This window comes from Cyprinodon tularosa, unplaced genomic scaffold (assembly GCF_016077235.1).
Source record: "Cyprinodon tularosa strain WSP-4 unplaced genomic scaffold, ASM1607723v1 ctg106, whole genome shotgun sequence".
In the NCBI taxonomy this organism is placed as follows: domain Eukaryota; kingdom Metazoa; phylum Chordata; class Actinopteri; order Cyprinodontiformes; family Cyprinodontidae; genus Cyprinodon; species Cyprinodon tularosa.
The window spans coordinates 427048-452317 of NW_024037849.1; the positions used below are offsets into that span (position 1 = coordinate 427048).

Genomic DNA, 25270 nt, shown 5'->3' on the forward strand with positions numbered 1-25270 from the left:
ACATTTTAAACTATGATATGCCCCTTAAGTTTACTAATCTTGATTGGTCACACCATGTTGTTAAAGTAAGGACTGTGACATGACTAGCAAATCCAATCCTAAAAAAAATGACCCTGACTTAACTCACTGAACATCCTTATTTAATGTGTAGTTCCTGTTATAAAACCTAACTATCCTTTAGACAAGCAGCATCAAAGTATAACAAAGCTGATCTAGATAAGACCTAAAAATAGGTCTGCGTTTTTACAGGAGTGATATGATTTGCCTCCAAATGCTTAAAAATGTTGAATAAACAAAGAGAAAGCAACCTCTAAGGTAGAGTCTGTTTTACCAGCCAAAAAACCCAACTGGCAGCCTTCACATGTGAGAGATGCCGGCCTGAGGGATTTCCGAGCCATCTCTACAGATACATCTGAAAAAGATAAACAACAATCTCGGTTGGAAGGAGAAGAAAGACAGAGCTGCATGGAGATGATGTGACCCTATTAATGCCACATTAGTTGTTCCGTCTTCCCCAGCAATGTGAGAAAAATGCTTCAGTGGGATGAGCCGAGGGGGGGGTGGTACAGAGGGAGAGAGAGAACGAGAGGAGTGAAAGTGATACTGTCTCCGGGCTAGTTGGGATGCAACCCAATTTCACAGCTTCATGAATGAGTGGCACAGCATATGGATGCAACCTTTGTGACAGCCTCTCTGTATCACCGCGTATCAGCGCTGATATTCCCAGTCAGACTCCATACTGGTCCAACATTATGTCAAACACCAGCGATGCATGAGTGCATCGTCAACACATCCTAAGAAGAGGCCTTCCTCATGTATATGTGGGGGAAAATAAGTAATCTCTGAGGGTATATTCCTCTTCCTTCCTTCTGCTGCGCTTCCTTTAAGCTTTACATCAACATACGACCAAAAATGCAAGATATGACCCTGATTTTTATTTATAAACAGGTGATACTGGAGTAGACAACATTCCTGGATTTGGTCTTTTTAGCCGAAACATATCTTCACCTTCATGCAGATTTCTTTCCATACGCTCCAAATGTCTGCCTGAATAAAAACAATTATGACAGGAAAGTAAAATAATAGCTCTATGTACTCTAAGGCAAAATACAGGCTGATATGACTACACTCATTTTAAGGAGATTAAGGATTAAATCATGAGAAATGTGGTGAGCATTTGCACTTTGCCAACTTGAATCAATATCTCTGCTGAACCATATTTTGAGTACCTTTCTATGGTCTTTAAACCTCTAAAGACTAAATGTAAGCCATTTTTTCTTTACAATAAAGAAATTACAAAAACTTAAGAAAATGATAATAATGTTTGCACTGATTAATCGACCTGCCGATATTTCCTTAAGTTTCGGAAATCTGTGATCGACCTATACCTTACTGTGAAACCAGTTTTATCCAATGATCCATCAAACACTGTCTGTGCTCTAAGCTTTTCCTTCAGATGTCAGGCTACTATCTCATCAGCAGTTAAAACAGCCTTCCGTTGTTTCATAGGGGTTGTTCAATAAGATAAGCTTATAATATTGAAGGTGTATGGTGATCTTATAACTTACAATGTCAATTATTTAAAAAATGTGCAGGCTATCAGCCATCTTTGACGACTGTCCTGTAATGTTCAACACATCAGCGCAACTTCCCTGCTGCAGCTGAAGAAAAGTACGGATGATTCATTCCCTTTGTAAAAATCTCAAATTTTAAAGATTGTGACTTAGGAATCGCAAAGGAACTCCATTTATAGTCATGTTAAAGATACATAAGGCTCACTATTTCTCACTCCACCCCTTTAAGTGGCGGTAATAACCCTTACGTGTGTTTGCTGCCATACAGATGGGAAATAGTGTTGCAGCAAGGTGGAAATCCATGCATGTGTGAAGGCACCTCTCCACTCAGTTTAGACTCACTAAAGAGGACTCATGACAATGAAAGCCTGGAGGCATAGAGGAACGCTTCATCTGTTGCCTAGCAATACTTTGGTTTTAACATAGTGATTGCTGATGCAGTTTTAGGATTTATTCTAACCATAAATAGTAAGTTTACCATTGGTTTAGTTACCAGTCAGACTATAATGTATATTCTTGTTTGTTAGTGGCCTTCTGCAAAAACCTATTATCCTAAATAAAAATATTAGGATTAAACAGGAAGTCTTTCAATCATGTTAAATTAGAACTCGTCAACAAACGTATAGTTGCACATTTGCTGCTTGTAGTAATGCAAAGGAAAATAGGAATAAAATTACAATCCCAATGTTGGTTAAAACAAATAAAGAGTAAGCAGCATATTGGATTCTTGACTAAATTACTAAAGGCCTATTTACACTGCATGATACTTCAAGCTCCATGCTACAGAGTAGGAACATTGTACTCCTGGTCTTGTGCAGGGTGAGTTTTCCACTACACACACCATTTTCCCTGAACACCAAAAAGTTCAACTTTCATTCCAAACTCAATAGAATAACTTCATCCAGGTGTTTCCAAATGTAATTTCCTTGATTTGTTTTGCAAAAAAACTGCATATATCTTAAAGCAGGGATCCCAAAATCCAGCCTTGTTCCAGGTCCACTCAGGTGATGCTTCGCTGCTGTAAAACCCCAAAGTTAATTAATCATTAAAAATAATTAATAGGACTCTGGAGATCTTGACTGTATACTGGGGAGGTTATTCAGCCTTTTTCTGCAGGTGTAGAGGCAAAGAGAAATGTAAAAGGTGCAGGAAGGAACCCTGTCTCATGGCTTACTCTACGCGATTTCTTTCCTTCCTACAGCTCCAACATAAAAAACAGTTTTAGGTAGAGCATAAGCAACATTTTACAAAACATTAACCTAAACTTAGCTCTGGATTACAATTAGTCTCTTCCCTCTCTGTTGAATGGCCTCCTTTAAAACCTGACTCTTAAGGTGGAAATCCAGTTGTTGGTCAATTTGGGGTTTGACCATACAGCGGCAGGGCCAAAATACAGTCCTTGAAAGCTACTAACCTTCTGTTTTATGATCTGTCATACAAAATCACAATAACATACTTTCAGTTTTGAGGCTTTCACAAGTCAAAGTTTTAGTTTAAGGTGCCTCTGCTACCCTAAAATGTCTCTAAGATACTATAGCACTGAACTGGATTTTTTTCCCAAAAGCTGCAGATGAAATCTTTGTTAGACAACTTATTTTTAAGAGAAAGCACCGAGTGTGGCATGGAAGCTCCTTGAGTTGTGGAGGGGATGGATCCCAGTTAATGTCACATGGCACAGCACCCAGAGGCAGCCGCGTGGTGCTGATGACACTGTAAAGCCTTGCCTTTGGCGGCTACATGCTCGGTGCCGCCGAGCTGTGATTTGAAGTTCACATGCAAAGGCTGACAGACAGCTCTCAGTCATGCAGTCAGTGAGTCAGTCAGCCAATCTTTCCACTGGGATAACAAAATATCTGGATCTGTTAAAAGCGTACAACACTGCCTAAACTCAAACATATACACAGGGGCCTTGGCGTGCTGCAGGACTGATGGACTGAGAGAAAAACACTGACAAAATAGCATCAAGACTCAGCTGAGCACATGCAACAACCATCTTCTCTTATGTTATTTAGTGGAAGAAAAAAAAACAGTAGATGTGAAATTATAAAGAACTGTAACTTCCAGGGGGGTAAACATTATGCTTCACATTTCTGTTGAAGAAAATTTGATCAAACACATTTCTTGTTCAGTTCAACCCAAAGTTACAGCCTGTCACAATGTAACTCTGATAAGGAAAGAAAAATAAGATCTATTTCACTATTTTATATGGAAGTTGTTAAACCTTTCCTCAATTTTTAAACCTATTCTGATCACTTTTTGGTCATTTTTTAGATCAAGTCCTGCTAACATTTCCCAAGTGCTAAATTCAGACTTTCTAATTTGTTGAAACTAGGGCAGAAACAATTAATCTAATTCATTGTAATGAATCGATTATTGAAATAATTGTCAAACAATTATTAATAAATTGATTGTTAAGTGTAGTATAGGGACTTAACTACGCCTTTAGCCGACAGAGCGACCCACTTTGAGCAGTAATTATACAAAGATTGTTAAAAATATATTAACATTTTGCATTTAAGATTAAAAAAATCTTTTTCGTCTAACAATACGCTGTATGCAGAATTCCTAAAGTGGAAAAGTTTTAGTTTCATCTTATTTAATTTTGCAAAATGTCTTCTTTAAGGAACCTTTTGCTATCGAATCGATTGAAGAAATTAATCAACAGATTTACAACATAATCGTTAGTTGCAGCCTTTGTTCAAAGACTATCAAATATTTTTTTACATTTGAATATGCTTCTTTTTATTGCATCTACTTTACCAAACAAAGGTCTGTTCCATTGTGTTTGGCTGTATCCACTGAAACTAAACCAAAGTTTTACCAATTTATCTGCACGTCAATATCAACCTATGCCACATCGACATCACCAAGGACAGATTTAACTACAAAATCTTGTAACAATGGGAACTGAAATCTCTTGTTTAATGTGCGGAGATTCAGACAATCTATTAACAAATGCAAAACATCTTAATGTAAATTGAAACCCTTATTTTGAGGAACAGAAAAGGCACAACTCGGATGCTCATAAGTGCAGCACATCGACACTTTGTTGTGAACACAGAAGAGGCTACGAGGAAGTGAGCAAGAAATAAAAGTTTGTACCTTCTGTATTAAAGAGACAATGCCTTAGTAAGGGTTCACACATTGTGGAAGATTTGTAAAACTAAGCTTTAATATTTTAAAAGAAGAGGAACAATATTAAATGTTTCCCCCCAGAGGCAGAAGAAAAACAGCTGATAGAAACCTGCTACCATGAGCCGAGCGATCACAAAGCTCCAAGCTAACTCCGAAAAAACAAGGCTAATAGTGGAAGATATTGTTTGGGCTTAAATTGTGACGGGTTTGCAACCATTAATAACCAAACCCGTTATTTTAGTGAATGGGTTGTTTTTTTTTAAATTTCTACACTAGTTTGCAGTGCTGTCAACGTTAACAACAAACACACCTGCTGTGTTTGTGATACATGCTAATCAAACCTTCCAGAAACACTAGATTTTTTTCAAAGGTAAAAAAACATTTGCAGTGGTACTTCTAAACATAAATGTGGTGGATGTTTTAAATGCACTGCTGTAGACTAAAGGGCTGGTTATACTCCACAAAGCAGTGTGTCACAGTGAGCTTGTCACAGATGCCCAATATTGAAGCGTGGTCTGCGCTATGTTATTCCACGGTACAAGGAAGTGGGGGCAAGTATGTGCGACAACGGAGGGACATGAGGGCATAAAAGAGCAGGAAGCCAGGAGGAAAATAGGTCCCAGCGTTCTAGCCGGTCCATCTTCACGAGTCGTTTTTCCACAATGTACAGACAAAATATCAGAGGCCTCCTGTCTGTGGTCACCTACAATTTTGGAGAGGTGCACCAGAGCGTCTGAGGAAGGGGCGGGGGCATGCGTTGCGTTCACTGCAACACACACGCCGACGACCTGGTTTCTGAGTATAAATCAGCCTTAAAGAAAACAGTGGAATGATTTAATCTTTTATAAGATCTAGTTAAAGGTATAGGGGAGGATTTTTCCAAATTTTATAAATAAAATTTCTTTTAATTAAATTAAAAATTTTATTAAAAGTTAACTAATTTTAATGAAATAAAAAAAAATGCTAAAAAGGCACATGCGCAACCCTGTACCCGCTCCAGAGAGGGAACGCCTATTAAACGCTTGTGAGAGCATGATGGAGCCCATTTCTCTTCATGCACACTCTCATAGCTCATACATGCTTACTGTGTCCGAATGTCCGCCCTAAACCCTAAATCCTTCACTCACTATATAGAGGGGGGACTATATAGTGGACTTAATAGCGAACTCAGTTAACTGAGTGTTCGGAGAGACGATCATGCTTTTTGCTCCCTGTTGGTCACGCAACTCCTCTTCCACCGCGCGGTGCCTGCGTCTTCTTTATTACTGGTTGTCACAGGTAGTGACAGCCTACGGCAGCAGCGGGCCCCTGTGACAGCAAATCCCACAATGCTTTGCGAGGAGAGCTCTCCACGCAAAGCATTCTGGGATATATCTGCCTCTTGTGAGGGCTTTCATTTCTTCACATACACTTCATAGGCCCTTTTTCTCCTACAACCTTCGGCCATTTTCAAAGAACCGCAGTGAGAAAGGTGAGCTTCAATGACTGTCTGAAACCGTAGCTCATCACATATACACGCCTGAAAAAGCGCATGTGAAGAAAAAGATCGCTAATGGGTCGAGCATATAGGACGGCCTTACTTAAACATATCACCAGTATGATTGACAATTAGGAGGCCAAATTACTTAAATGATCCACCCGGAAATAAAAGATCGTCCTCTATACCTTTAAGATTCAAAAACATTGAATGCATTAGATAAATGCTCGTCTTACTGTTAGATGTAGTTTATATATACATATTTGCAGGGTACTTGTGAAATATGATCATGATCACTTTTACACTACCAAACAGGTCTTAGGTTCCTATTGCCACCTATCAATCACCAACTTATGCTTTCTGTCCCCAAGTCAATCCTATGAGTTCAGTTTGCTTTTCTTCAACATAACTGAGTGGGAGTAGTAGTAAATACCTCAGCCATGGTGTACGGCAATGAGGGAACCTATTTACAGAGTTAATGTAGAGTTTTAGAGCTCTGTTCATCAATCTCTACATATGAATCCTTATCTGTTGAAATGTGTAGCTTAAAGAAACACAAAATGAGAAAAAAAAGTACTAAGAAAATCTGAACTTTCTTTATTCTAAAGTCATCATATTCTTATCCATTTTTCTTCTATTGTGTTGCAACAAATCAATGGAAAACGTTTCACTAACAAACAGAAAAGTTGCACCTCCATATCTTGGTCTTCAACACCTATATTCATGCCTGCATACATGTATATGGGCAGGAAAACAAAAAGAGTTGCTAATTTAGATTTTTTTCTTTTCCCATCATATGCAAGATGACTGTTTTGATTTTTGTTTTTTGTTTTTAATAGTTCTATATATTTTTAGGTTGGTTTTCATAGTTAAGTGAAGAGCTGAATGGACAAATAACCAGAAACAGTCCAAGCTCAGCATTTTGATGAGGGACCATCCAAGACTTACTTTCATAATTGTCACTCGGATATTTTTTAATTGTGCCTTTAATCATCTTGTAAGTTTACAAAAGCAACAGCACTATAGCTTTACTTATTTAACTCTATTAACTTTATTGGTAAAACTTAATTAAGCAGCAAAAATGTGTGTTAATGGGTCCAATTCTCTCACAGCTGCTTCACTTCTAAATCTGCCTTGCAGTTGCTATAAATCACGTTCAACAGTTCATTTCATTAAAAAATGCACCCTTTCAAGTTTAACAATGTAGTTTTGAGTTATTTTTCATTCTATATTTTTTTAATTGATTGATTTAAATTAGGCAGCTAAAATGCAGTTGTTTAGAAATTGCTATATTTACTGATCCATATTTTAAAGCTTTAATTTATTCATTACTTTTCTTTGCTTGTTTTGATTATTTGCATTACACGGTTTACTCTCCAAAGGTCAGGACTCTTAACTTTAAAACAAATTGCAGCATTTGTTTAATGGTGATTTACATTTCAAAACATGTCCAACAAAGGAAATACAATTTTAGGCTTTAATCTGTTAGAAAATGCAAATCAGCACGTCAATTCATAGAACGTTGGAAAACAAAGAAGAGAAATTCAGTCCTATTCAGTAAAATAGAATCATACTGGAGAGTGTTTCTGTTTCCAAAGTGAAACAAATGATATAGATGATTGCATTCAGCCTGATGTCTTCGACCCTTTATTTTCAGTTAATTCTCAGTATTTTCTGTTTAGCTAATGAGAACATTACCTGAGATTAGAACATTACATTAGGGCTAAAACAATTAATTGAATTAATCGTGATTAATCGATTATTTAAATAATCGTAACTAATTTAGTTCATCTTTAACTGGAGTTTAGAGATTCTAAAACGTACCTTTAGCTGACAGAACAACCCACTTAGAGCAGTAATTATACCAAAATTGTAAAAAAAATAAAAATATGTAAATATTTTGCATTTAAGATATAAATCTTTTTTGTCCGTCAATATGCTGTATACTGAACTCTTCAAGTGGAAAAGTTTTAGCTTCACCTTATTTAATTTTGAAAAAGGCTTCTTTAATGAACCATTTGCTACCCGATTATTAATCGAATAAATAATCAACAGATTTATTGATTTGCAAAATAATCGTTAGTTGCAGACCTACATCAGCGAATTACAAAAAATGTTTTCTTAATATTAAATGTTTAATACCTGCTTAAAAGTATTTTAATCTGACATGGAACCTCATCAGAACACATACATATTTCTTTAAATGCTGAATACTTAAAACTGTCTTTGCTTTATAGTTGAACAGTAGTTACTAATGAGGAAACATATCAATTACTTAGTTTGTACACTCTTTTTTTTAACTGAAGTTTGCAATAAAATAGACAGTGTTGCTGATATCAAGTTGCAGCATTGGTGCATCTGTGAGTGTGTCAGAAACACAACAAACCTTAGGTTAATAGAGATTTAATACAACTAAGAAATGTCTGACAAAAATGAAAAAGAACAAAAAAAAAAACATCCCAGTAAAAACATTAATGATCACTGGAGGAAGATTGATGGATACAGTACATGTGTCTTTATGCAGATAAGCAACATGGCTGATGTAGATGATTTTCTACGATTAAAGGTCTGGACACTTACATAGGCATTGAGATTGACCTATTTTTTTTTTTTTTGTCTGTCCTAAAAAAGTAGGCCAGATCCCAAATTAGGGGCCAGTAGGGGAACCACACACATGTAAACGCCTTCGTCTTTACAGTAATTGTGTGGTGTTAGGCAAACTAGGAGCAGCCTGGAGTGGCGAGACGTAGCCTGAGGCCATGGCTGTTGACGTGTACATATCAAGAATGGAAGCTGAAATGACAGCACAGACAGCAGGCTTTTACTCTTTTACTCTTGGATTTGGCCTTGACCACAAAATTAAGGTTCAAATGACAAGGGAGGTCTAGATGTCCAGATACCCGTCCTCGTATCTTGTCAATAAAGATGCTGATTTTCTTAATGGGCGGGGGAAACAATGCCTCAATTTTTCGTCATTCATCTTTCATAGTATTAAACAAGAACCAGCCTAATGAGTCCAGCATGTAACGTGGAATCATTTCTTTAATAAACTCCTGCTTTTTTGTCATCAGGAATAAAATCTCACAATAGGATGGAGAGACACGGTTGTCAAATGAAACGCTTTATATTAAATTTAATTTTATAAGCCCAATTAAATTTTATGTATAAATCCTTTTTAAAAAGCACCAACTTACAACAAATGTCATCTAGGGCACTTTACAAGCTAAAGACATTGAATTGAAATATAGAAATATGATGTCAATTCAGTGTAATCAAGAGATGGACTGCTGGACAGAAAAAACAAGAGTTTATATTAAAAAAAAGGCTCCTGATCAAAATCAATCAAAAATATAGGAGATAAAATGTTGTATTGTATAATTTTACTGCACAACATCCGGAGTTAGAGGAAAAGATTTAGCCTCTCACCCGCTAATGGCCGAGTTAGGAAAGACTGGTGGTACAGAGGACTTTATTGTGGTTTTAAAGGTAATGTTTAAACAGGTTAAGGGCTAAATGTTCAGCACAGCCTTTTTCCCCCTGGGCCTTTTTTCAAATTAGAAATGAATCAATAATTATACATTATCAACTGATATGAAAGTCTTACATCATGATGCATTTTTCAGCCATGGGTCACAGCCATAAATGACCTCAACTGAATTTCAAAGACTCTAGTTCAGTCTATGAACAAAGAGCAGAAACCAAAATTTCTAAAAATATTTGTTTGGGAGGGGATTTAACAAGCTGAAGATGGAGCTAAAACAGATCAGTTTAAGCGGTTATTGAGGTCATCTTAGTGACCCATTGCATACTTATCTGATATGGGAGGATGCCAAAAACATCATGGTTAATAAAAGCATGTCTCTTTATAAGGACTTCACTGTCTGCATCAGCGCAGAGAGCAGAGGAAATGGATAGATCAGACGACCTATGACCTATGTGGCTACAGTTAGTCTATGATTAGATATGTTCTCCATTATTGGGGCGGAGCAAAAAATAAATAAAATGATTTATTGTACACATGAAATGAAAAAAATTGTGACTACTTCAGTATAATTGCAAATTATTTGGCATCCAATTCGCTTAAAGTTTAGTTGCCCATGGCGCTCCTGAACGCTCCCTGCCCCGCCTATGTGGAAAATTAAAGGCTGCGCTGATTTGTAAAACAGATGAGCAACGTTTCCAGGGAGAGATAGACAGACCTGATGGACGTGGTGTATAATCAAAAAAAAGAAAATGGCCCTTGATTGAAAAATAATGATAATCGAAAGAAAAAAGAAACAAACAGGACCTTTGGCCTTACTTAAGAAGAAACACAAGCTTGTTTCCATTAAAACCTCCCTGGTGTTACGGAAAGTGTGACAAGTGGTTGATGAAAAGATCATGAACTTTATCGACCTTCATCAAAGGTTCAGTAACTTTGTTATAAATAATTTGCAAAGCCAGGTTAAAAAAAAAAAGACAGCTTTTGCTATGATCTGTGCTGTTTGGTAGCCAGTGAACTATTTGGGTTCATTTAAAGTATGTTAGCTTTTATATCTATAGAGCTTTTCACCGACACAGAGTCACATAGTGCTTCACAGCATCCAAATCTAATATAAAATATTAAAGTAGAAGTTTTAGTAGAAGTTGGAGTTTTTTTTTTACGTCTCAAAAACCAGCGGTTTTAAAGCGTTTACATATAATAACTCAGAATGCTTGAAAATTACACTGGTAAAATGTTTACCAATATAGACATGTTAGACATCGTTGGAAAGCTTAGATTCTCCACAATTCAACCACCATGTTAATTTTATGGACATAGTGAGCACCAAAGCACAATTATAGCAGCATGTCAAAATGTAGCAGCCGCAACAAGCAAGCATGTCTTTATTACTGCTGTTCAAAAAAGACTTATTATTTTCGAGAATATAAAAAAAAGAAACTTTGAGTCATGTTTGAACTGATGCAGCTTGGGTGTTTTACTCACTCAATTTGCATGTATAAATTCAGAAACTAGGAGGTGTTAGCTTTCAACTAATGTATCACACATGTAATTTGGACTTACAGTTCCTCATCTATTTGCTTTTTCATTTGGGTATGCAAAATAAGTGAGAATTTCCCTGAAATGAGGGGGATATTTACTAATTCCAGAGAAATGATCATTATCAGACTTCCATTGCATTTAATTTTCACAATTAAGGCTTTATGTGTGTAGCCTGATGTAGTCCTACTCAATTCTAGTCAGAATATGAGTCTGATACTGCTCCATAGAGCTGTGATTATGGGGCGTGTTTTGAACAAACCAGGAAAAAAAATGCCTCTGCACTCAATTGGATAGACCTACAACCAATAAGAGCAACGGAGTGCATGACGTATGTTAAGCGACCAAGGGAGCCAGCTGATAAATTAAACCTTTGCCGAATCCCGTAGGAAGGACGCCAAAAACATCTTTCTTTTCAACAAATGCCTTGATCACGTTTCTCTGTTCCTCTTTTAAAATTAATTTGCTGTCGATATCTTCTAGAAAAGACCTAATAGCAGAATCTACACACCTCAACTCTCCAGCGGCAGCCATTGTTGTTGTCACCCAAGCGCTTTGGTCACGTGGTTGATTACGTTCCTGTTGATCATCTGTCCATCATCATATAAAGCCCGCCCTGACAATTTGATTGGCCCGCCAGATATTGTGCGAGCATACTCGCGCTACTATTGAGCAATGCCAGACCGAACTTCTCGACCTCAAACCTTGTGGGTGGGACTAAGTTCGGAATGGCACCCAGGCTAATATGTGTGCTTCAAAGGCTGCTTTTGAAGTTGCTAATCACTAACTGACTCCAGGTGTAAAGTTTTGCTGTTCGGCGTGTAGCACTATCAACACGACAACTGATGTGATGCCACCTGTCAATCAGTCCTGAAGGCGTATCAGCAACAGACCAATAGCACCAAAGTGAAAGGTCTGTATCCGAGGCTATGCCCGGCTTCTAATATTCGTATACAACCTGATAATATTCATGCTTCAGATTTTCATCCTCCCATTTATACACCTTATCCACTCACTCAGTTTATGACGTCAAAACAAGTCAGACACAATTCTCTAACATCCAGCTTATCCTAACTGCTATACCTTCACTGTCTGTAAAATGCAGGAACTCTAATGTTAATTTGACCAATGTGGATTTAAATGAACTTAACTGAATTTAATTGTGAAAAAATGCCTGATATCTTTACTTTCATGTTTGCTGATCAAACTAATTGTTTCAGTTCCTTAAGTAACTCTGTCGCTGTTAAAAGATTTCCTACATGTTAAAAGTCAATTATTAACCTTGTATGAAAGATACAAACAATAAATCACTATTGGCCTTTTCATCCCTTTTATTTTTTAAATCAGATGAGCGACAATTTAAATTGCTGTATTCTTAAACTAAGAGTCTTTTTAGTGACATGCATGAAGCAAGAAGGCCCGTCCTGAAATCCCAGAGTAGACTGCTTTCTGGAAAAAAATAAAACCCCTCTGTATCTTTAATGCTGAATGTGTGTGTTTGCTTATTAGTGACAAGGAAAAAGAAGATGTGAACACTTGCAAAATAATGAAAAAATATCTGTGCACGAAGCACAGGTAGGGAAGAGGCCTTCTCTTTATTAGTTTATGGGAAACAAAAAACCTAAATGAGGCACAGAAACTAGCAGCAAATATTCGAGCTGGGACTGATGACTTAACCAGGAAGTAAAACTATTTAGTTTAAATTTTCTGCTTAGAAACTCGATATCTTAATGCCTAAACTAATTTATTCAAAAAGATTGTTTAAAATTGTATTCCTTGTTGCAAGCAATCTATTCTACTAAATCAGAAATAGCACAGCACCACCACAGAGGTCTTAATCCCACAGCATGGTATCGGTTTGTTAAGTCTCCAAGCTGCTGGACTTGAATGAAGGTTCAGCTGATCTACTCATCCTCACTTTATAAATCACCAAGAAAATATTAACTTAACTCATTCATATTTGAGCTCCAGGGTTCACTGGAACCGCTTTTGTATTTGGTGAACATTATGTAATGCCTCGATGCCTGAGGTCAGTGATCCTAATGTATCATAATCCCTCTATCAGCTGCCTTCACTTCAAACATATGCTTCTTTTTCAATACTTTTGCTGAAACATAATTTATCAATTATAGAAAGGAAAACAGAGTAAAAAAAGAAATGAAAATGTGGTAATAGTCAAACCCTACCAATTTACAAGACTAGCACAGATTATCGTCACCAAAGCTATATTAAAGCAGAGTCTAAGCTAATCCTGTTCATTTGTGGGATAAACTAGGCCACTCTGGTATTACATACATAAGTACCAGCCAATTATTGTGCTTTGACTCAGAAAATCTGGTTTTATGTGATTGTTGGAGTTTACATTTGTACCATCTGCTGTGCATAGCATGCAGCACATACTTAATCATCTGTCACATTCTGACAGGTCTCAAATGAAGGAAACAATAACAAAACAACTGTTTTCAGTTTTTAAGCACCATCCAGACAGACAGTATTGTGGCCTCATAAAAATGTCCATCATAAAAAAAACACAAAACTGCCACAGATTTTGAGAGGAAAAAAAATAAATCAACAGTGATCACAGGGGAATAAATTCAGCTGCCAACCCATAAAATTGCACACTACATGCAGAAAAAGCTCAAACTGGGAGAAAAAAAAAAAAAAAACAAGCCACTAAGAAGACTGCTGTGAGGCTGCGAGTGGGATAATGTGATGAAACTCTTCTGCATTCATCAAAATCATCTCGTTTTAAATTATTGATCGGGTTCCTACTTTTCCCCCCTTTTTTTGCCGGGAAAAGGGGAAGTCTAAAAATAGCCAGCTAGTGTCAGTCCCTAGAAGTCTTTCCATGATCCCCCCCCCCCCTCCCCTTCCCCTACCATCCATCACCCCCCACCAGTCTGGCAGCACTGGTGAATTCAGATGAGCCTCCTGCAGTTCTCCCAGCTTCTGTTTCTCCATCTTATAGATGCAGTCACACACAGCCTAATACAACACAGAATCTATGCTTCTAGCTCTACTCACACTCAGACAAGCTATATGGTTCCCCTGGAGCTGCAGCATCAACCAACAATCCTCTGCATCCTGTTTAAAATTTTAAAATACCGCCACCAGTAGAGGATTTTTTTATTTTTTTATTTACACCACTTCAGTCGATTTCCAACATTTGTGAAAACCAACTCATAAGTTCACCATTTTCTTAATACTGTAAATACTGTCTGTAAAAAGGGGAGAGAAGTCTCGTCTCGCCTCGTCTGATCCTGTTTGGCTGTGACACCATCCTGGAGAGAAATATCAGCCATCAACACCTTTTTTTTTTTATTGATGTTGGAGATCGGCCTGTTTTTCCAGTGTAGTCCTGTTTCTCTGACTGTGACTAACTGGATGTGCTCTCTTCATCCTCTGACATGGGAGCTGGCTCGGAGCTCGTCTGCCTGGCTGTGTGTTTCCTGGATCGGGCCGCCTTTTACAGCAGCTTTTTGTATCTCTGCTTCTGTCTCCTTGAACCCCAGTCGGCCTCGGCAGATGGCCGCTCACACTGAGCCTGGTTCTGCTGGAGTTTTCTTTCTGTTAAAAGGAAGTTTTTCCTCTCCACTGTCGCTACAAGCATGCTTAGTGTGAGGGATTGCCTTCGAGTCAATGAGCCGATACAATCAACCGGTTTTCCTTAGTAAGAAAACTTTGAATCAATCTGACTGTATGATCTGGTTGAATTGTCTCTGTAAAGTTCCTTGAGATGACATGTGTTGGTAATTGGCGCTATATAAATAAACTGAATTGAATTATTTAACTTTTTAATGAGATGAAGTTTGATAAATTACACATCAAATATTACACAAATAAAACACAAATCAAATATTAGCTCAGATGACGACATCATGTAAATGCAATAGGGATGAAAAGTTTTTTTAGAGCCAACTCACCTCGGCAGCCATCAGCTAACTGGACCGTCTAGACAGATATACCCAGAAAAAAAATCCCTGACACCGGGTACACTGCCTTTGACGACTGAGTGGAAGTTAAACACTGATATAATTTGGTCAAACGATATCCAGTATTTATTGTTTGGTCAACTTCTGTGTTTAATATCTCACAGTACAAATTAATTTGGCTAAGATTAAAGTTACGCCTCATACTGGGATAGTTTTACCTAACTTTAATCTCTAACTGGAGAGCTGGTGAGTGAATCTGCGTTTACGTCTAACTGCAATGGTGGTAAAACTGTTTGAGTTCTTCAAGGGCTTATTTTCACTCACTGGAATTTAATCATAAATATTTCTATTATCAAATGGCATATTTTTCCCCCTCGCAATTTCAAGAATGTATAAAAGAAATGGGCTTCTGTGTTATAACATATTTACACTTCTGGGTAGCAGGAAGCAACTTAAAACTCACTCAAGAGTTCTTTGAGAACGGTATAAGCTTAAAAAATATCATAGCCTGCAAAATACATCACGAAGCAAGGTTGGTTAATGTAAATCTTTTAGGCAAAATATCCAATAGGGCTGAACAATTTAGTATAAAATCAAAATTGTGATCATTTTCTGTCAATAGTGGAATTGCGATTTTATTTAGATTTTCCTTTGCGCTGACCTGAAGCATGGAAAGGACCTTAAAAGTTTACTTGTTCAGAGTCCATTGTAGCAGGACTTTGTGTGAAAAAGTGCATATTTCTATCTGCATGCATGAATCAGCGTGCTATCGTTCTGCTAGCTCTTCCATTGTGGCAGCAAACCAACTTTACGTTTATAACCACCACCTAATGGGCTGGAGAAAAAATACTTGTGTCTTACTCTTGTTAAATGTAATGTCAGCAAAACTGAGCAAAAACCCATATTGCAAATGCAATTAATTGCCCCAAACCCCCAAAATCCACTGACTTAAACAATAACTGAAAATGAACAAAACATTAAAAAGCAAAAGTAAAGCTCGAGACTACTTTATTGGATGACTACAACCCTGCACTGTTAGGTTTCTTAGAGTCAACTAAGTTCTAAACCAAAACGCAAGAGTGTAGAGACTTCCTCAGTTGAGTTCAGAGGAAACAGATTAAAAATAAAATTAGATGATATCAAGCCCTGTGCTTAACACAGACTCTAGAAAATTCATGCGGTTCAGACAGAAGAGAAAGGCAGAAAAGTTCAGAGATGAATAAAATGTGAGGAGTGTGGGGCCGTCTCCGGAGTCTAATGACCAATCAACACCCTTTTTGCTGCCATGGCTTTCGCAAGTTCTCCAAAAGTCCCCACAGACTTCGAATAAGCCCACCATGAACTCCACATAAAACTGGCATAAAATCAGACTTAAGAACCAACAATGGCCATGTCACAGAGAAAAACCACTTTGTGAAATGCCATCACTTTAAAACACTTCTAAGAGCATGAACTTCACGAACAAAGTGAAAGAAAAAACACTTTAAGAAGAGACGAGGAATAGAAGAGGGGAAAGGTGAGACAGGGCAGCTTGAGGAAGCCATCGCCGAGACTGCAGCAGAGCAGTACCTGAAGTGAGCAAAACATCTAGAACATTAGAACGCAGAGAAAAAAGAACCATCAGAATATACAGCTCTGACTCCTTTATCAAAAAGAGAAATGCTCTATCTGGCAAGTTTATTAGATAAAACTGATTCATTAACAATTAACACATAATGCAAATCAACCAATCATTTGCAGCAATGGATTTAGGCATCAAAATGCTACAAAACTTGTAAGGTTTCAGACATCTTGTCAAATTAATTCCACTAAAATACATGACATCTCTAAAAATAAAGGGCCCATTTTAGTAGGTCCTCTGTTTAATAGCTGATGTAGGAAGGATTGCTTATTTAAAGACATATTTTCACACTTAGATAATTTAACATGACTAAGTAAAGACACATGTTGGAGTGCTGGTTAGCTAAGCTGATAAGAGAAAGGCATATGTTACCAAAAACTAAAAGGACATAGCGAAAAGAAGATGAATAAAATCCCAAACCTCTCCCCAGTAGCTGCTGCCACTTAGCTTTATGTTAATAATAAATCGCCTCCCTAATTGCAGCATAAATGCTGCTGTAAAAGGGATATGCTGGTCTATTAAGTTTATTGGTTTGTTAGCGTGAACAATCTGGCTGCAGGGAGCAGGCGAGGACAGGTAGCATCTGTCCCCACCTACTGCCTTGGCAGCACTAGCGTCATCTGCTAGCTTTGGCAGCATCTTGGAAGCACATCAATATGGCTTTATGTAGCCAGGGCTGCTAGTAGCTAGCATGCCAGTCACGCTCTCAGGCAACACTCTGCTCACAGCCTGAGCATCTACAGAGCAGCGAGCCAACAGAGCTGAGCAGAACTGAACAGGGAGGCCGGGTCTCCACGGACCTGCATGAGGAAAGAGGGACAGTGCCTGTCATCTTTCCACAGATTGATGGTTAGAAGTCCAGCGATGAACACCGCCACCACCGCGGACACAGGCATTAAATTCTGGCTGCTGTTTTCTTCCAGCAACACGGCTGTGGAATGCTGATTTACTGATATTTTCAGGGAATAACAAGGAGAATACCAAGTGAGGAACAGCTTAAAATCTCATTTTAGATTTCACTGCAAAATATTGCAATCTAAACTTTAGGGTGGTGGATTACCCACAACGCTGATGCTGCACTCAGTTTGCCAAAAGAGAAGAAGAAAAGGCTACCCATGGGGAATAATGACTGGGAAATGATCCAACACAATAATGCTTCAGACCGCAGGCAGAACTAAAGCATGAGTTAACACGCTTTTAGCTTCACAATCACAAAATAACAGTTTTCTGCTTTACCACAGAAGATCATAATATTGAACCTGATGTCAGGACATGAATCAGCAGCCAAATGCTTCATTGACAATAAATATGATGTAATTTAAAGGAAAGAGCCATCATTTGATGTTGCACCTACGTACCATGTGGCCTTTTAAAGCATCCATACTTTCTGGCATAAAACAAAAACGTCATATTCCCAGAGGGGCTGCAGAGATCTAGAGCTTAGGATGGAGGATGTGTTCCCCAAAAACCTGGCCTTTGTGTAGGAGAGGCCTGGAAAAAATCTAAACTACTTCTCAGGGCAGTTTGTAACATCCTTGTGTGCAGAGGGGTGTTCTAAAAAACATGAGATCAAGACTTTACAACCAATGTGGAAAACAGTGGTGTAAAAGAACACTACGCATCACCCGGTGGCAGCATGATGCAGGGAGGATGGGGTATTTCATCAGAGAGAGGAAAGCAGGTCATAGATAATGGTATTATGGTTGGAGCTGAACACTTGTTTTGTCAGAAGCAGCAAAGAAATTGAAACTGTGGTTAGCTTTCATCTTTGAGCAAAACAAGCTAGACTAAAAAGTTAGGGTAGTAATGTTTGACATCAAAACTTATTTTTTTTATCTGTTAGAATTGCCCAGTCAAAGTCCAGAAACAAATTAAATGTTAACTAAACTTATAAGCTAATTTCCCCATCTAAATCTGGGCTGTTTTGCAAAGAGAAATAGGTAAACAAATGTTGAAAACTTGTTAAGATGTGAGCCTGAAGAATTGCAGCTGTATTAGCAGGAAAACAAAATTTGAATGAACGTTTTCTGCTGTAATAAAACGTTTGCAAAGGATCAGGTGGTATGAATACTGTTGCAAGGCACTCTATGACTACTGTGTGAACAGAACACACATGAAACCATTGAGCTGGTCAACTCACAGGTTAGATATATATATATATATACCAATGAGTACCCCTTAGAGCTGTGGTGTAGCTGTTAGTAGGGCAAGAAGGATGTGGATTCAAAACCCAGGCTTTTCTGCATGGAGTCTGCAGGTTCTCCCCATGCATGCATGGGTTCTTATCCAGACACTGTGGCTTATTTAGAAATCTGCATTTTGGGTTAAATGTTTTTTTTTTTCCTTTTAATTGCCATTATGTTGGCTGCCGACCTGTCCAGGTGTACCTCGCTGCTCACCAAATGACAGCTGGAAATGGATGCTAGTTCCACCCATGCAACTCTGCAAGAACAAGCAGGTATAGAAAATAGATATACCGGTATGTATAATTATTCTTTCAACTATCATTACTGCGGCTCTGTTTGGATTAATTTATAGGTTTGATGGAAGATGGATTGATGAAATGCCATTAAAAAAACCTGAAACCAAGTCTAAGACAACATTTGGAATATATTTGAGTTTTTTTCTTTTTCCTTGTACTTATCCTGCAAAAATGTGGCTCCATTCATCAACTATTGCTGTTTTAAGGTTTTTATTTCAAAAGAAATTCTACACAGACTAGCAGTTAACATTAGAAACAGCTACTTAGTTTGCCGCCCTTAAATTTCAAGTAATAAAAGTCTGCCGCAGAAAAAAAACATGAAATTGCCAAAGGAAATGTTAAATGTACGAAGAACAGCCTATTTTTAAGAGCAGCTAGCTTAACAAGGTCATGGTGGAACTGCTTGATGAAATGCAGGCTTGTTTCAGGGCTGTCTGCAAATATGTGGGTGTCATCGGCATTGTGGCAACAAAAGGTGTAAAACCCACTGAACACAGGAAATTCAGGGAAAGGCGTTTTTGACCCTTCATATAGTAGTGAACTATTTTTAACTAAAGGATGTGAATGTTCTTTTCACCTTGCAGTTTAACTCTGACTGACAAGCTCAGGAAAGTCCCATTTAGAGGTATTGGCATCGAATGGTGATGCCGTACGTGGATCTTGTTTCAAATCTGCAGGACCAGGATGTGGTGAGAGTGGCACACTGGTGCGGCATCAGCAAGATAACGCACAACGCACGCTTCTTTCACTCAAAGAGGACACCCTTTCCTCACTCTCTAAACAGAGTGAGCTAGATTACCGAGAATAGAAATGCAAAAAAAAAAGATAACACAGCCAAACATCAAGCTAAAATTAAAACTAAAGTTGCCTGAACTGTGGAGAGGAGATGTGAAAATCACAAGTCAAGTTTCCACCACTTCTCCCAATGCCAAAAGAAAAGCTCACATTTTCAACATCACGTTGCTATGACAATTTAATTATAGTTTGTCATGGTTGCCCTGCTGTTTGTTTGCTTCTCTGAGGCAGTGGGAAGATAATGTGTGAATATGAAGTGGCACTTTTTGGCAAAAAAAAGAAAAAAAAAAAAGAGATCATGTTTGACTGTAGGAGAAGATGGAGATAGTGTGTGACTTTGTGGAGGTTTTGCAGCATGTCCAGAGCCTGTTGATTATGACTCATAACATAAACCCACTTAGCTTTCAGTAAACGCTCAGTACATCTTTGGGACAAAAATAGAACAAAGCTGAGGAAATATTCTTTTTTTTTTTTAATACATACATACACACACATATACATATACATACCGTACATATACATATACATAGATATATATATATATATATATATATATATATATATATATATATATCTCAATGGGCGCAGTTCTACCACCTAAGAACTATTACACTTTGTAAAGGCTCCAGTTGAGATCCTCAAAGAAACTGAAACTTATCCGAATTATGGAGAAGTGATTCATTCCTCATTGAAGTAAATGAAACTGCTTCTTCTCAAAAGCATTCCACCACAATCATAGCCACCCCCTCCACCACCACCACCACCACCACCCACCCCCCAGTTTACTGACAGCTTCCTTAACCGGTCCCGGTTAGATCCAATCATAACTGCGAGCAGAAAGGGCACTTTGGGCGAGAGAAGGAGCAGAAAAGTCTTCTCAACTCGCCTTGAAGTGTGCAGACGTTTCTCTGCAGCTTTTGCTCTCGGGAACAGGGTTCCGGAAATGAGTCCGACCCCGGATCATACAAGAGGGAAGTCAGTTATTGCTGTGCAATTCGGCGGTTTATGAGTTTAGTTTAAAATCCAATATGAGAACTGCATCCAAGGACAACTTTCAGCCTTTCCTAGTCAGCTCAGCAGCTGCACAAGTCAACCATCCAATAACACCTCTTTAAATTCAGTCCACCGAGCGGGCAAAATAAGACAGTGGGTGTAATGTGCAGGAGAAATGTTTTCACAGAATATTCAACTTATGAAGGATGGTGGATACTGATGTGAAATGTGAGGCTTATTTTAATTTCCATATCCATGAAGAGGCAGAGTAAAGAGCTCTGTGCTTCATGGGCCATGGTCTTTTCCCAGAAAAGCTCCAATCACTGCCAGCATTGGAAATTTTCTACTAATGCAAAGAGCAGAAGGTTAAGGCAGCACTCTGACCTAATAATGTTTTTCCTAAAACCTTTTTAGATGGGGCACAGTTACAAAAATAAACCTGAACTCAGAGTAACACATGTTTTAAATAAGCAAAGAAGTTCCCCATCATGCTAATAGCAAAACATTAATGCTAACTTATTTGATATTTGCATTGTCAGTGGAAGTCAGACCAAACAGCCGTTGTCCTTTTGGATCCTGACCGTGCAAACACTGTGATAATAACAGAACAGTCATAATGACTGCTCTCATTGTGCAAGGCTGACTCAGCCCTGTCTTGAAGTTTGGTGACACTCCACGTCTAACTTTAAATAATATGCATGTTCATTGAGCTAATGCTAAATTAAATTACACAGCAGCCTGACTGCAAAGCTGCACAATTATCATAATGACAGGATGGAGGAGGGATAATATATTTTGGAAACACTGAAGAGGAAAAAAGAGATAAACAGGAAGAGTTTACGGCATTATTACTGGTTAACAAGTCTGATGGAAAAAAATAAAATAATCCTTTAATTCTAGCAGAAACACCGCTAGGTAGGGGTGTGTTTAGGGTTGCATACGTTCAAAAACCAAAACAATGATACGTTTACAGCAAACACACTTCTCAGGAAAATGTAAACACAACTGCTGATTTAAAGTAAATTAGAAAAACAAACAAAGTTATAGACAGAATCAACCTAACATTAAAACAATTTTCATAGGATTAAGGATTTATTTATTAGACAAATTATTTCCTTACATTTCTTTGATATAAAACTAAATCAAACTGAAAAAAAAAACTACCTATTACCATAAGCACACCAATATAGCACCTTCACATACTTCGAGTGACAATAATCATTATAGGGCCCCAAAAAATAAAGGCCTTTCTGGTTTAAATTAAAGTAGTAAGACCCTGTTAAACAGTTTGGTTTTAGATATTTTTCCTTGATCAGCACGAAAATATGGTATGAAGAGTTAAGGTTATCGTACCACCCTATTCCTAGTTTCGGTTTAACAGATTAAAACATTATCAGAAAGGTTTCAAGTAATGAAACTGTCAAACAAATGGGTTAAATATCAGAGTACACCATGGCAACAACTGCTTAGGTCTTTTTTGTACAAATTCTAAAACCAAAAATATTTTTATAGCTTGTGCAACAGAGCAAATGTTCATCTTTTTTTAACACACGCATAATCCATGCAGAGCAAATGATACCCATGGAAATATTGACATCACCTACCCTCATTTTCAGATGATGGGCACTCCACTTGTACAACTAGATCAAATGTTCTTTCTGGGTTCTCCCTGAAAAGAAGGAAATGTTAGTTTAGAAAGAGAAAAAAAAAACATTTTAACTTCCATTTAGCATTAAAATCCACTGTGGTGCTGATAAAATGTATTAGGTTGCATGTGTACTTCTACTTAGAAATAAAGGTTCTGTCCTACTTTACATAGTCCTAAAAGTCAATGGCAGATAATGTCAATACTGGCAGCAGCTGGTTTATAAAAATAAAGCTCAAACAACAAGAATATTCGCAGCGACATTCTTTCAGGCATCTATTTCTTGTAATGTTAATCAATGCAACTTACATTTTCTCCACAAAGAGGTTTTAAAAATTCCAATTAGGAAAAAAAAAGGGTTTTAAAAGAGAAATCTTTTAATTGGCAGTCATGGAGACAGGCATCAGACACAAATGGCCAAGACTGAAAAAAGCTGGCTATAACCAAAGGGCCATATTCTATATTATTACGGTAATAGAAAATTTAGTGGAAGAAAAAAATGTGCAGCACAAGCTAAAGTGTAAAGGGAATTCACAAAGCATGAACTTGTCTGATCTAATGCAGAGTGGCAGTTGATTTGGAAATTAAGATCATAGTGTCTCGAGGAAGAAGAAAAATAAATAAAGAATACGAGTAACTTGAGGTCCATTTTAAAGTTTACAATCATCAGTGTTGGTCCGGTGTTTTTTTATCAAAGCCATAGTCAACAGAGTTATCTACTAGAAAATATAAAAGCACTTTATCCTCAAGATATGGTTCAGAATAAGATGGAAGAAACCAAAATGCAACAAGGAAGTAGATCTGGTGATGAACTGGCTCGGAGCTCGTCTGCCTGGCTGTGTGTTTCCTGAACTGGGCTGCCTTTTACAGTTGCCTTTTGTATCTCTGCTTCTGCCTCCTTGAACACCTTTTACCCCTAACCTTCTTCTCTGATGTTAAAAAAAGGCAGATTTAGGAGAAGGGAGGGAATATTTTTATGAGAGAAAAACTAAAATTAAAACTAAAATTTCAGACAAAGTGTTACCTCACATTGTAAAGTCAGAGGTTTTTTTTTTTTTTTTTTTCTATTTTATCTTATCTTTCTGTATCTCTGCTTCTCCCTCTTGAAACTCCAGTCGGCCTCAGCAGACAGCCGCTCACACGCAGCCTGGTTCTGCCGGAGGTTTGTTCCTGTTAAAAGGGAGTTTTTCCTCTCCACTGTCACTACAAGCATGCTTAGTGTGAGGGATTGCCTTCAAGTCAATGAGTCGATGCAATCAACTGGTTTTCCTTAGAAAACTTTGTATCAATTAGACTGTATGATCTGGTTGAACTGTAAAGCACGTTGAGATGACATGAGTTGTGAATTGGCGCTACAGAAATAAACTGAATTGAATTGAATCTCCATGTAAGGTCAAAGCGTCCTTTCCATCATATATTTGGGCTTTATTTTTATTTATTTAGAATTTGAAATAATCTACTCAATTATATTAAAATTTGTTAAATTTATTTAAACTTTTTTTAATAAATATGATCAGAAATGCCCTTTTCAGAGCTTCTCTGAGTGACTGTGAAGTGGTTTTCTAAGAAAGAGAAGTTCTCTCATTTCACCATCATGGACTCTGCTTCCTCAGAAGCCTGATAAGTGTTTGTAAAGCTGCCTGGTTTGGCAGTGAGAGCCGCTAACCGGCGGTCAGCTAGCAGACAGCCACAGACTGACCCCCATGCTGACTGAGCCAGCTGGCCTGGCCCTAAACCCCCGGCTGTAGAGGGCTCCAATCACGCAGAAACATTCCTCCGCATGCAGCTCCGACACTGCGCGACGCGTCCGAACCGTTAACATTAGCTGTTAGCTTGGCAGAAGGAAGCATAGGGAGACAAACAGCTGAGAAACACGGAGCTCTTACTTTATCCTGCTGTCCATGGTTTGGTTACAACATCGCGACAGCTCCCTGCTGTCGGCGGCTCTGCTGCTCGGGGGAGATTTTTTTTTTTATCTCCACCTTCTCCGTCCTCAGACTCCTCTTCTTTTCTCTCCCGGTCCTTTAGCTGATAGCGGTGAGAGGAAGCCGAGACCGCATGTTTAAAGGTGGGAGAGAAGCGCCGACGTGTCCCCCTCTGTTCCTGCCGTCTATGTGGCCTATTTCCACCGTTGAGCTGAGCAGCAGCGGGGCTGTTTCCCACAACAAACGGCGCTCCAGGAAGTGCTGTCAAAGAGCCGGTGACGTCGGTGCGTCAGATCAGCACCTTGCTGCCCGCGAGCGTCCAATGTGGAGGAGGAGGAGGATTATGATGGAGTTGGTGATGATGCAGCAGACCAGGACCATGTGATTCATGCTTTTTAACAAACAGGGGCTTCCCTGTGATATTAGGTCAATAACAGCCAGAGGCGTAGCCAGAAATATTTGATAAGGGTGGCCAGGCAATAACCAATGTACACTGAGGGGGGGCTGAAAGGCAAGGCAAGGCAATGCAGCTTTATTAGTATAGCATTTCAGCAACAGGGCAATTCAAAGTGCTTTACATAAAATCAGTTTTAAAAAATAAATAAAACACAGAGGAAACAGTTTAAAATAAAAACAAAATAAAACACAAGAATAAAAAATACAGTGCAATA

General features: G+C 38.2%; 1 protein-coding gene across 2 annotated transcripts in view; it reads right to left on the reverse strand.

Moving 5' to 3' along the window:
- Positions 1-24928, reverse strand: part of dennd1b (DENN/MADD domain containing 1B) — a 162730-nt gene extending 137802 nt beyond the window's left edge. Inside the window, exons 1-2 of one of the 2 annotated variants that reach the window (XM_038286374.1) lie at positions 24561-24928; positions 22634-22698 (exon numbers count right to left, since the gene is read on the reverse strand). In XM_038286374.1, coding sequence (XP_038142302.1) covers positions 22634-22698; positions 24561-24577 — 82 coding nt within the window. In that variant the 5' untranslated portion in view covers positions 24578-24928. The remainder of the gene's footprint in view (positions 1-22633; positions 22699-24560) is intronic. The other variant, XM_038286379.1, reaches the window with a different exon arrangement.
- Between the last annotated feature and the right edge of the window lie 342 nt (positions 24929-25270).